This window comes from Crocodylus siamensis, chromosome 5, assembly GCF_052110815.1.
Source record: "Crocodylus siamensis isolate JL-2025a chromosome 5, ASM5211081v1, whole genome shotgun sequence".
Taxonomy (NCBI): Eukaryota; Metazoa; Chordata; order Crocodylia; family Crocodylidae; genus Crocodylus; species Crocodylus siamensis.
In genome coordinates this window covers 93,824,077-93,837,643 of record NC_143399.1, presented here as the reverse complement: position 1 = coordinate 93,837,643, position 13,567 = coordinate 93,824,077, and the positions used below count along the sequence as shown (strand labels likewise).

The 13,567-nt window shown below is 44.1% G+C and overlaps 1 protein-coding gene across 10 annotated transcripts in view; it reads left to right on the top strand.

Moving 5' to 3' along the window:
* Positions 1–12,864, top strand: part of LOC149864406 (uncharacterized) — a 32,995-nt gene extending 20,131 nt beyond the window's left edge. For 3 of the 10 annotated variants that reach the window (XM_090049711.1, XM_090049712.1, XM_090049713.1), the window contains exon 3: positions 3,227–8,274. In XM_090049711.1, coding sequence (XP_089905837.1) covers positions 3,227–3,623 — 397 coding nt within the window. In that variant the 3' untranslated portion in view covers positions 3,624–8,274. Of the gene's footprint in view, positions 1–3,042; positions 8,275–9,789 lie in introns of those variants that run through there. The other 7 variants (XM_090049714.1, XM_090049716.1, XM_090049715.1 and 4 more) reach the window with 4 other exon arrangements.
* Positions 12,865–13,567: the final 703 nt, after the last annotated feature.

Genomic DNA, 13,567 nt, shown 5'->3' with positions numbered 1-13,567 from the left:
GGGGCAGCCATTGCAGGGGCTGCAGCAGCTGGTGGGGGATGGGGAGGAAGTGGGGCAGCAATCAAGGGGCTGAGATGGGGCATGTGGGCATTCTGTGGGGGTGGTAGCCCCATAGCCCTTGTGTGGGGGCTAAACTCCCTGTTGCAGGGCTGAATCCTATGTTGGGAGCCAAACCCCTTGTGTGGGGGCTATTGGCCTGTGGGAACACCACAAAATATGTATTGATTAATTCATGAAACGTGTATTTAGAGTTCACTTTATTATTATGATAAGAGACTTGCTTTAACACTGTAAGATATATCAATAAAGCACTATCCAACTGATCTCTGCCATGACTTTGATAGTTCAAAGCAGGTCACTACACCCAGAACATCTTCTGGGTGATAGCTGCCCAGATCACCAGGCAGGGGGCACACATGGCAGTAGTGCCACACAGAGGTCAATCCTGAAACCATAGTCCAGTGGCAGCTAGCCCAGAGGGGCAGATACCTCTACTGGCTGTGCAGTCCCCATCCAGGTCTGGCAGGTGCACAACAGGTCACAGTCAGGCAGCAGCCCCCACTGTCAGACTTCTGCAGTGGGTAAAGGGTGTAGGGAACTCTCCGGGCTGCTTCAACAGTCTAGCTGACACAAAGGGTAGTGTCCCCAGGTACCAACTGGCTGGGCCTCAGAAGCATCTGAGATACTTGCTTTTTATACTGCTGGGGCAGGACAGGGCAGCTTTTTATACTACTGGGGACAGCACAGGTGGTGGCCCTGGGCTCTAGCTCCCCCTGGCTGCAGATCCAGGAGGAGCCAGGCAGTGTTATTTTGCCCCAAGTGGCACAATTTGCTCCACACCAAAGTGCATGTCCAAGCCTCTGTGCTGAAGCAAAAAGCCCCGGCTCAAATTTGCACTGCTTCTATTTGAGCTGCTGCAAGTGCACATGCTTGCATGTGTGGATGCGCCACAGTGTCCAGGAAGGATGGCATCACAGGACACAGTCTTAGTGAAGAAGCAGTATCTTCTTGTAGTGGCAGAACAGCAATAACACTAGGCCCCAGACTTGCAAGGTGTTGCAAGTTCAGTAGTAACACTGTTACTTCTTTAGTGCAAATACTTCTTTATATAAATAATAAAGTGCTGTTTTCTAATCAAGCTTCCCAGAATTACTACAGACAGCATGCAGCAGCTCGCTTGCTCTGAGCCAAGTTTTGTGTTACCTCGGGCACCAGGTACAGTGCTCAGCCAATAGCTTCTATGAGAGAGTTAACACTTGACCCTGCCTTTGCTATTTACAAATCCAGAAAGAAATGGCAAGCCATTTGAACTCCGTTTCTCCCTGCTTCTATTCCACCAAAGAAAAATCCTTCCTGCTTAAGACACGCCCTAATTTTGGTGCACTGATATTGGGGGGAATTGTGCGTGTATAAGAGTAAATATGGTGCATAGAGTGGCATTCTTCCTCTCACCCTTAGGCCCTCTGTACATTTATATAAAATTTTAAAATGTGGGTAGAAGACTCAAAGTTTGTGTTTTAATTTGGATGTGAAGGGATATTAATGGGTATAAGAAAACTAGGAGAAGAATAGATGTGAGGGTGAAGAGAGGGAAGGAGAAAGATCCATGATAGGAATTTGTCCTGTGTAGATTCTGAAAAAGAAAACCAGAGAGGTTTTTCAAAGCATCTTGGCATGGTAGTTTATTTAAACTAAAAAAAAGTCTGCCAGCTTTATTTAGGCATCTTAATTTCCCCTTGACTCTCTGGCTGGTCTCTTCCCACTCGGATGGATTTATATCAGCTGCAAGAAGGTGACTACTGTAACCAGCTTGAAGGTTTTACCTGGTTTGCTTTAGTTTAAAAGAATTTACTCTTACAGTTTGAGAAAAATCTTTAAAAGCCTTCAAAAATTAGTTTTGTGTGCTTTTTTCCCCTCCTGCTTTTTTACTGCTACTTGCTATGAAAAACTGTTTCCATCACTGGCAAAGGTAGCCCCAGGATCTCCTACCCCTCACCCTTTAGATGAAGAAACTGAAGCTCAGAAAGGGCAAGTAACTTGAGGCATATCAGGTTAATTATATAATGGTACTTAAAAAAACAGTATCAAATTCAGTGAGATACCATATATATGAAACCAAATCTCAGAAAACTAATAAAAAATTTCAAGGAAAAAATAGTTCTTCCATCAGTTGAGTGTGGCTCCCTAAAGTGAAATTTAAGTACAAATATTATAAGAAAATGTGCTGTTGTCTTCAATCCTGCTACTCTGCACAAGTTAAACATTGTACATAAATTCTGTTGATCAGATACCTTCCTTTCTAAGGTTGTTTCCAATGATGCATCCCTCTTATGTGAGACATGTCATTGGAGATATTTGCAGATGTAGAGCATCAAATGGGCTGCTGTAGTACCCTGAAGTCGTAATGGAGAGTGGTAACAGGGGATAACTTGATACCTGTTGTAATTATAGGGCCAAGTGGAATATAGTACTTACAAATCTCTATGAAATTTATGAGATTTAAAAGAAAAATCAGTTACCATAGGTTTTGATTCACTTTAGGGTAGTCTTATTTCCAGAGGGGAAAAGAACAAAGTCAAGGCAGGCAACATTAGCCAATCTTCAGCTCACTTGTTTCTGCTTGTTGGTGTGGGAGGCATCCTTTTGGTAGTATTCATCAATACATGTCCAATGTAACAGGCTGTATATTTTTTGTTAACTAAAATGATTGACAATGAGAACTACAGTGACAGTAAATTAACTAAAGAAAACTTTTTCCAGCAATAGCACTTCATACAAGGGTTCTGCTGAGCATCCCATATGGTGCACACCCCTCTCCCACAAGTTATTTTTCTGATGGCTTCAAGCCCCAGATGGCAACTGTTCTAATCACTCATAAGTGCAGCAAAGAAAAGGGAGGGAGAGAGAGAGATACTTTTGCCAGAGTCTCCTTCTTATATTAAATGCTAAAACCATAGGTTTGCAAAAGTGAAAGATGCCTGACGTAAGCCAGTGTTCTAATGAATAAAGTTTCTCTTTCTTTTTTTCCCTTTAATTTTTAAGAAGCATGGATGTGGTTGAAGGAAAGGTTTAATGTAGACATGAGGTTGCAGGAAATTCAACTTGGTTTTGAAGTCTCCATTTGTGTCATTTTTATTACCTTTTTTAAACGTAAGGGTGTTTTTTGGCAGATAGCAACAGCTTCTGGCAAGTCTTAATGCTTAAGCTCAAGTGGTTTATGGGACAGTTTGGCAGGTATGATATTCAATGTAGAGGCCAAGAAGGTCATGATCATGGACGTCACCATCCCCTTTGATTACCGGCACCAAGCCTTCACCGACGCCCGGGCTCGCAAGCGGAAGAAGTACGCCCAGCTGGCTGACACCTTGAGGGGCCGCAGCTATGACGTGACGGTCAACATGCTCATCATGGGAACGCTCAGAGCCTGGGATGCCAGCAATGACAGCGTCCTGTGTGCCTGCCGCATCTCCTGCCACTACGCCAAGATAATACCCTGCCTCATGGTGTCTAACACCATCCATTGGTCCCACGATATCTACATGGAACACGTCATGGGCCACCGCCAGTACTCCAAGCCCATCAGACAAGCCACCACCAAACCAGACACAGAGGGGAACGCCTGAACCGCCGACACCCCCTCCGCACCAGACGGACCTTCACTTCACTCCGAGAGGATTCTTCGACCACTGACGACCCCGCTCCACCTGAAGAGGACCCCCATGATGAGACTCTATATGGACTGAGGCACTTCCTCTGAACCACTTCCTCCACCATTGCAGACCATTGTAACGGGTTTGTGTGTATCTATATCCTTTCTCTCTCAGTGTTGCAAACCCCCTCCCTCTCCTTCCCCCCATCCCCAACCCCGGGCTTAGTTGGCTAACATTGTATTGCCTGTAACCTAATTGCGTTCCCCTCCTCACCCCCATCCCTCTTTTGTTAGTCCTTCACTCAGGCGCTCTGTATTTCCCTATCAGCTTTGTCATCTTTTTTCTGGATTCCCAATCCTAAACATTTACTAATAAAAGTCAATCCATTTGCCACTGGTAAATTTGGAAAGACAAAATTGTGATAGTCAGCAATATTTAGAGCAAGTACAAATTCTGATATATTGAAGTGAAGTTCCTAATGCTGCATTCCATATGAATCACATTCCCTTATTTTTTCCCCTAAAATTTTTAAATTTGAAAGTTGTATAGAATGAAACATCTTCAAATAAGTGAAAGATAATGTACAATTGTAGGATATTGTATTGAAGGATGATGTCTAGTAGGGTACCATATAAATCTACGTCAGGATTTCCAATCAACCTCTAATCATCTAGAAGAGGAAGTGAAAAGAAAATCAATGAGATTTAGTGATGATCATGCTGTATTATAGTGGATGTGGAAATTCTAATCGGTACAGAGCAATAATATCAAATGGCCAAGAAACAGCGCACAGGCAAAAACCAAAGCAGCTTGCACATAGGGACAGTGTGGATTAATTGTGTAAAAAACAAACAAACAAAAAAGGTTTTCAGGATAATCTTGGGAAATACTGATACTAAGTAATACCATGGGGTGATAGTGAACTGAAGATTAAACCATTAGTTTACTTAAAAATATAGTAGAAAATGGGACACAAATTTATGCGGAAAGGCAGGAATTCGTATCGTGCAGATACTGCCATTTGAAAATGTGCATTCCAGAAAATTGCATTAATTTCTTAGCATTGTCTAAGAAGTTGACAAACTGGAGGGAATTCAGTGAAAATATTGGAAATCTAAGCCAGATGGTCCAGTAAAGGCAATAGTGCAACCAGGGTAGCAGCAGCAGCCTAGCATAACCAACAGCTGCCCTATGCACTGACTTCATGAGGGGTGGGAAAACAACAACAGCTGCTGCTGCAGCAGCATGATGGCACCTGCAGCATGGCAGCAGCTGAAAGTTGCTGTTACACCCATGCGGCCTGTTTCCCTGGGCATCTGACTGCTTTGCTAAACTTCTGAGTACAGAATTAACCTCATGCTTGGCTTTAAATCTTACTCTGCCATTAATTTTCTGTGTGGTGCTGGGCAAGTCATTTATTTTTTTTATGCTCTGTACCCTGGAGCATAGTAGTTCTGTCTTACTGAACAGAAGTTTGATGAGTGCCCATATATACGTTATAGGTTCAGAGCTGCTTGGATATCACAGTAATTGAGGCCATACAAGTAACATATACATTTTAACTAAGGTGGGGAGGGGTACGCATGCACATGTTTGTTGGTGTCACTGGGCATAACCCTAGGTAACTCAGAGGGATGGAAGACCACGAGTGTCGATGAAGCCCCTCTGCTCTAGGCCCAGGCGAGCCAGGGCCCCCCACTTGCCCAACCTTTGTAACCCTTTCTTTGGCTCCTGTAATCTCCTGTCCTTCTGGAAAACAGGATGAGTAGCAAGCTGAAACTGTTATCTGTGGAATGCAAGGGCACCGCTCAGAGAGAGGGGGGAGGAGGGGGCCAGCTAGTGGAAAACTACTGTAGAAATGACCAGGGTATAAATATACACTGTTGCAGGGCTAGGGGTGCAGGATTTGAGACCATACAGTCTCCCTGCGCCTTTTACTTGAGCTCAAATAAACTCTGTCTACTTCTCCCCCCAGTGTGTTTATTGGCGCGACGCACACCGGGCAACGAACGCAATTGTTGCCTTCCTCGGGCACCTTGTGCCAGCAACATGTTCCTGTGTGCATGCTCATAAACCTTAGGTAAAAAATGAGTATTAGGGGAATTCACTGTGTAGTAAACACAGGAGAGGAATGATTTTCATGGCCCATCAAACTAAAAGTAGAAATGACTACCTAAAGTTCTAAAAAGGGAGTGTATCAGCTAAATATCATGAAAATATGATAATGCAAGATGAGTAAATGGCATGTTTTTAAATGATGCTAATGCCAGGTACATCATTCAGGACTTTCAAATAAAAGAAAGTCCCAAATGGACACTGGATGGCTTTGAGAGTTACATCATCTCTTTAAATCTCAAAGTGTGTTTGTTTGTGTAGTGGTGCTCTCCCCCACCCCCAAGAAAATAATAATTTTGTAGGTGCTTGCATTGTCCAGTATTTTTAAATTCTTCAAATTAAAAGAATACTTACATGTATTCTATTCCATAAAATGTATAATGGTGAGAAGGGTAACAAGGTGTTAAAGCAGAAGGGTCACATTTAGTAAAGGTCACTTTTATTAAGATGTGTGGTTTCCTCTTTATTTTGACATGTCCGGAAATATAGTGTCAGCAAATTTTATGTGAATTCACCAAGGACTTTTGCATGGGGCCTTCTACTTAAAATAAATAAATAAAAATGAGAATTTTGATAGTTTTGTGTATATTATTAATTTGGCACAAAGTACTGTAGAGTTACCTTCTTTTGTTTTAGTTTACAGTTTGCCAGCAAGCATGTGGTTCTTGTTGTACAAAACATGAACCAGTTAAGCATTTGTAAAGTATAACACTGCAACCCCAAAATTAATCCTGAGACTCATAGATGCATTCTGGAATTTGAGTGGTCACTAGTAGGTAAATGCAATCTATATTTATGCAGTAGCCTTTGAGTGTCCTAGTTCACTACATGAACAAATCATGTAGAAGTACTCTCAGCAGCACTAACCCATCCCACAGAAAGCCATTTAAAAAAAAAAAGTTGTCATTTGCTTGTAAAAATACTCTGAGAATCAACCTGTTGAATCTCTGCTGGAAGGAAGTACTAGATCCAGGATGTTACATAATGAAATGCTCTGCCTCAGGAAATTTCAAATCAGTATTTTCTTTATTTAGAGGCTGAAATAACAAAACAGGGATTGCATAAATTTATATGAAAATATATCATAGGCATGGCTGAAAACAAAGCCAGAAGTAAAAAATAAACCATCAAAATAACTACTTGGCATCAAACACGTGTGATTCCCTTTGACTTATTCGCTGCAAGTGGTTAGTTGATCTTTGTTTTCAGTATTGTGATACTAAGGAAAGTTTCATTAAGTCTTTCAAAAGTCAAAGGACACTATTGGAAGAGCGAGAATTTCACAGGTGATTAAGTACCTGCTCAATCTGTAGGAAAACCCTCAGTTTTTCTTTTTTTTAATTTATTTGAAAATGCATTCCCTCCCCTTCCCCAACCATCTCTGACTTTCTCTCCCTCTCTATTCCTTATAGATAAGTATAAGTAAGCTAAGATGTAGAATAAGCTTTAACATTTTATTTTAGGTAGTAAGTTTTATTTTTCTCTCCCCTCTTTGCAAATAAGTTCCCTGCTATTTTGCTATCAATACCCACTGTTTTGTAAGTGATAATTATTATGTTTGTATTGCTTTTATATTGTGTGATTACTGTTTTAGGCCTATATATGTATATAGTATATGTAAGTTAACGTAAGTCATGTCAAGTTTCCATTTTGTATGTCAAGCCTCCATCTTGCGTCCTCTGCCTGGGCATCCTCTGTGTTGCAACTGTATAATTCATGTACCCCTCCCATCTAAATTGGTTCCCAGATGAATGAAAGTAATTGGGAATGATCGAAATACAATGGTAGCAGGCCTCTACTGAATGGCCTGTAACCTGCCTTTTCCTTTTCCCCTGAGCAACCAGGTTTCTGCCTCTGCTTCTTTACTGGCTGTCTCCTCCTTGCCACCACTTATCTGCCTCACCTCCCAATAGCTCAGCTGTCTGCCTCAGTTTCTAGCTCCAGTCTACCTTAAGTAAACCCAAGCCTCAGTTCCTAAGCCAGCTTCTCTGTAGTCCACCAGTTCTAATCCTGGTTCTGGCAACTTTCACTTCCCTACACTTTAACTCTCTTTGACCTGAACCTTCCCCTGCATATCCCAGGTACCCCAAGCACACACATATACACTGTACCATTCAAGTTAGGAACTTACCTGTGTGTATGTGTTGGTGGGTTGTATGTGTGTGAACTGGTGAGTTTGTGTGTGTGTGTATATATGTCATTGTGTGCATGATAGAGGAATTACTGATCTGTGTCTAACTTTTGGGGTGTATAGTGTATGTGCTTGAATTGGTGATAGGTATGCATGTGCCTAGACTGGTTTCGATGTGTATGTGCCTGAGCTGATTGTGTGTGTGTGTGTGTGTGTGTGTGTGTGTATACACCTAATTGATTTGTGTGTTTGTATATTTGCAATTGTGTTGCACCCTCCTGTTCAACACTGCAATATTGAGATCCTGAGAGTTGGTCTGATACCACAGGGCAACAAATCATGCTATATTTGCAAGATGCAATAGAACTGGAAATTAAATTGTGGATGCCCACGGCTTTTTTAACAACAATTTTGTGATTACAGCATTGCTCCTCAGGAAGAAAAGGCAAATATTTCACTTTAAACACCCTGGTGTATAACAGAAAATGCAGAAAACTAAGCGTTGAGGGAACTGGGCCCTAAAGGTGCTTAGATTTTGGAGCCAAAGCCTCCTGTTGAGGAGAAACTTATTAGTTGTGTAGTCAGGATTCTAGCAGGGTTTGTGTTCACTAATTGATAGAGGTGTACCGATACATCGGTTCAGTATGTGATTGGTACCGATATGAAGAAAATTGTCTATATCAGATATCAGCCCTATGGGATCAATAATTTGGCTGATAAATGCCTGTGCTTTTTACAGCTGTAGCACAGCATGGAGCAGAGCTGGCAGTGTGGAGAGCTGCTTCCAGCTGTTAAGTCCGAAGGAGAGGGGAGAGGGATGGGGCATGGGAGGAAGATCAATGCCTCCCATGGTGAGGGAGGAGGCAGGGGCAGGTGCTGCTTAGCCAGGGCAGAATGGGGGCATGGGATAGAGCTGCAGCTTGTGGGGTCGTGGCAGCTCCCACCACTGCTTGCACCACAGGAGTGTTGGGGCGGGAGGGGGTAGCAGCTGCGGGGTAGAGCCAGAGCTCGTGCTGCATGGCTCTTCTCACTGGTGGCTGGGCTCAGAGGGTGCTCTGGCAGTGCTGGGAGGTGGCTGCAGCCACCACAAATTTCACCGTAGCTCCGCTCCGAGCTCCGCATTGCCACCTGCCTCCTGGCACAGCCCTGCTTGAATGACCTGCCTCCACACAAGCGTTGGAAAAACCCATGACTTGCGGTGCAAGGCTGGAAGTGGAGATGCAGTGAAATTTGGGTTGGCTGCAGCCTTCTCCCAGTGCTGCCAGAGCCCACTTCAAAACCAGTCCTACACAGAAAAGGAAAGAAAAGCCCTACTGTGATGAAAGGTGCCTTGAATGGGGTTCCCTGCCAAGTGTGGAGCCCCTCAACTCTCCTGCCATGACTTGATGTTATTATATAAAGAGAGAAGGTTTAGTGGAGATCTTCCTTGGGGCAGGGCTCTCTGAGGGACAGCTCTACTCATGGTTTGGGTGCAATGTTCCATAGGGCTTTGCCTCCCCTATACCCCGTCCACTCACCAACCAGATGGGCATCAGCAAAATGGTGATTTGGTCATGCTGGCTCAACCACAGCTTGCTTTGAGGGGGATCTCATGTCCGTGTGGGCTCTGTTGGTACTTGTCTGGCTGCCCCTTCTGCTTCAATGAGTAGCCTTCCCTCCCTATAGACTGGCAAGGTATATGTGCGTAAGCTGGCACCTACTTCAGTGCCTCTGAGTAGGGTGCTTTGCTCTTCCAACTCTTCTCTTTTTTTTTTCCCCAAAAGAAATAGACCCCTGGGGAGGAGAGGGGTGTGGAGTTGCCTCCTTTCACCCAACCCCCTACTGGGGGCTCAAATGCCTCCCCTGCTCTGCCTGCTGGTGTTGCACTAACTGCACTGTTCCTCTCTGTTGCAGGACCCTCAACACATCTGGTGTGCTCTACACCAGCATACTCCCTCTTTGCCTCCACCCCCCCCCCAGCTTCTGGTGGGGCTTTTAAAATGTCCTGCAGTGGCCAGAACAGCTGCTACGATTGGCTCAGCTTTTCCTCACTTGGGAAACAGCTGATTAAACAGCCGGCGTAATGCTGGCTCATGTGGCTGCGGTTCCTGCTCTGGCTCTGGCTGCCCAGTGGGAGGTAAGTTTCCCCCATGGGAGGGGGGGCTGTTTGTGGGGCTTGGGGCCCGCAGGGACTACCCTCTCCCCTTTGGGAACCTGTGGGGGCATCTTGCTACCACACCTATGTGATGCTGACTCCGGCTCCACCCTAAAGCTGCAGCCTGTCCTGCCCTACACAGATCCAGGAACACATGCCCCCTCTTGCCCTCCTGGGGTGAAAGCAGCTATGGGAGCAACCCACTGAGCCACAGTTCTGTCTGGCGCCCCTCCAGGCAGTGCCTGTCCCTGCCCCTGCTCCCTCCCTCACCGTGGGGGTCATTGATCTCCCCCCACATCCCTTTCCCTTCCCCCTCCTATTCCACCATATGGACTTACCACCTGGAAGCAGCTGTATAAGATTGGTATTGGCCAATATACCTCCTCAAATACGGTCTATCAGTATCAGCCCCCAAAATCTCAATTGGTGCACTCCTATTAATTGATAGATTCTTCCAGGCCTACGGTCAGGGAGGACTGAGTTAGGGAACTTCTGGAGGGGCTGGACATGTTTAAATCAGCAGGTCCAGATGCTCTCCATCCCAGGGTTCTGAGGGAATTGGCAGTGGTTATCGGGGGGCCCTTGGCATGGCTTTACGAGCACTCATCGTGTTCTGGACAGGTGCCAGATGTTTGTCAGAAAGCCAATGTGGTCCCCATTTTCAAAAAAGGGAGGAGGGAGGACCTGGGCAACTATAGGCCCATTAGTCTTACTTTGATCCTGGGGAAGCTCTTTGAGAAGATTTTCCAGGAGCACATAAGACCAGCAAGGGGAATGATGCTCGGGGCAACCAGCATGGGTTCATTAGAGGCAAGTTCTGTCAGACCAACCTTATTGCCTTCTATGATCAGGTCACAAAATCACTGGATGCAGGTGTTGCAGTGGATGTAGTCCTTCTGGACTTCAGGAAGGCCTTTGACACTGCCTCCCACCCCATTCTCATTAACAAGCTAGGTGACTGTGGCATTCATACCTTCACAGTCAGATGGGTCACAAATTGGCTGAGGGGCTCCACCCAGAGAGTGGTGGTGGAAGGGTTGTATTTGACCTGGAGGGATGTGGGCAGTGAAGTCCCCCAGAGCTCAGTCCTCAGGCCCACACTGTTCAATCTCTTTGTTAGTGACTTGGATGAGGGGGTGAAAACCGCCCTGTTTCAATTCGCTGATGACACCAAGATTTGGGGCAAGGTGGGCATGCTAGAAGGAAGGGTCAGGATACAGCTGGACCTGGACAGGTTACAGGGGTCAGTGAATGAGAATAGGATGGGATTCAATACTGACAAGTACAGGGTACTGCACTTGGGCAGTAAGAACCAGAAGCTGGGGAACTCCCTTCTCAAAAACCACAGTGGCAGAAAGAGATCTTGGAGTCATTATTGATTCCAAAATGAACATGGGCCGCCAATGTGAGGATGCAGTCAGTAAGGCTAACCGCACCTTGTCATGCATCCACAGATACCTCCTTGGCCTGGCTTGTGATGTGATCCTCCCCCTCTATGCAACACTGATCAGGCCACTGTTGGAGTACTGCATCCAGTTCTGAGCACTACATTTTAAGAGAGATGTGGCCAGCATCAAGAGGGTCCAGAGGAGGGCCATTCGCATGATCCAGGGACAGCAAGGCAGACTCTATGAAGAAAGGCTACTGGACCTGAACCTGTTCAGCCTTCACAAGAGAAGGCTGAGAGGGTACAGACTGGCCATCTATTAAATTACCAGGGGGGATCATCAGGGAATGGAAGAGACCCTGTTCACCTGAGCACCTCCCAGAGTAACAAGGAATAATGGCCATAAGTTGCTTAAGAGTAGGTTCAGGCTGGACATTAGAAGGAACTATTTCACAGTCAGGGCAGCTAGGACTTGGAACCAACTTCCAAGGGAAGTGGTGCTGGCTCCTACTTTGTAGGTCATTAATAGGAGGTTTGACAGTTACCTAGCTGGAGTCATACAAGTCCAGTATAGTCTCTCCTGACCAGGGCAGCAGATCGGACTTGAATATCTACTTAGGTCCCTTCTGACCCTACATGTATAAATGTATGAATCTCTGGATACAACATGTTTGATTCCAATGTACAGATCACTGTTAAAATGAATTTATCTTGTTTTATTTAATCATCAAATTTAGTAAAATATTACAGTATCCAAAAGATAACCCCTGTTGAAGAATATTGGTTGAATCATTAAATCGATGCAATTGGCAGCACAAAGAAATTCTACAGATGCAGTTTGGAAACAGATGAATGTTCCACTGTTTTGTGGCTTTGTTTGGGTTAAAGACAGGAGAGATTATACAACAGAAATGAATGAGCCAACTGCCCATATTTCTTTTTCCTCAAAGGAATACAGTAGTATAAAGATACTGCTAGAGAGGGACTGGAAGGCAATTTCAAAGATATTTCAAATCCACTTAGTGTATGGCTTCAACTTACCTTTAAAGCCAAACATTTAGAAGAATTTATTCTTTGAGAATTTGGGTGCTGACAAATTGACATTTTAACCAGCTGAGAATATAGCTCTGTGTGTATGTGTTTGTATGTGTATTTGTATGCATGTGTGTGTATATATACACAAATATTTGTGTGTGTATGTGTGCTACATATAATATGTGTATACATATGCATGTGTATACACATACAATTCAGCTTTTTTATATGCATTCTAGGGACTGTTCCATTTAACAATTACATCACTGTCTCAATAGCTGACTGCTTAATCGTTGTTCTTTGTTTTTATGGGGTTTCCTGAATATTGCTTTGCTGCTTGTTTAGTGGCTGTCTTTCTCTCTTTGCTAGACAAGTGCTCATAGCTTTCCTTAAGTTTCCTTCAAGTACCAGTAATCGGTACTTGGGATTCTTCCACTGACTAACCATGTATATCCTCACACAAGAGGCCAGGGAAGGTTGAAATTGAATAATTTTCAGAAATGTACTACAATTTTTAATCAATTTTGAGATCAGTCTTATGATTAAACTTTGCTTTATTCTGAGTCTCTGTTTCTAACTTAGCAAAATGAATTCCTGATAAGAATAGGTTTGGACACTGCTAACATAGAGAGTGGTTTATTTGATATGCTTGCAGCATGTATATTCTTCATGTGCACAGCTAAGACTCATGATAGTTAGGCAAAGAAAAACTTATCTCATATCTTCTAACTCTTTTCCTTGAGAGTAGGTTGTATAAGATGTGCATTTTCATTTTGGCTGCAGTTCCATTTATCTTTATGGCTAGGGACAGACATTACACACAAACCAGTTTAAGTGATCAGAAACTGGTTTAAACCACTTCCATGTACATAAACCAGTTCAGTGTACATAAACAAGTTGCAAAATGGCTGAAACCCATTGGAGATAAATCTGGTTGAATGTGGTATCAGACTTAACTGATTTGGGTCAAAATCATTTATGCAATGTCTGTCCCAGACCCCTTTCTGGTTTAAATTAAACCAGATTCTCCCGGCATGCTCTCTGGGCTGGGCAGGGCACTCTGCTCCACAGCAGAGCTGGCCCTTCTCCTCTGGTCCTTGGCCAGAGCTCCAACA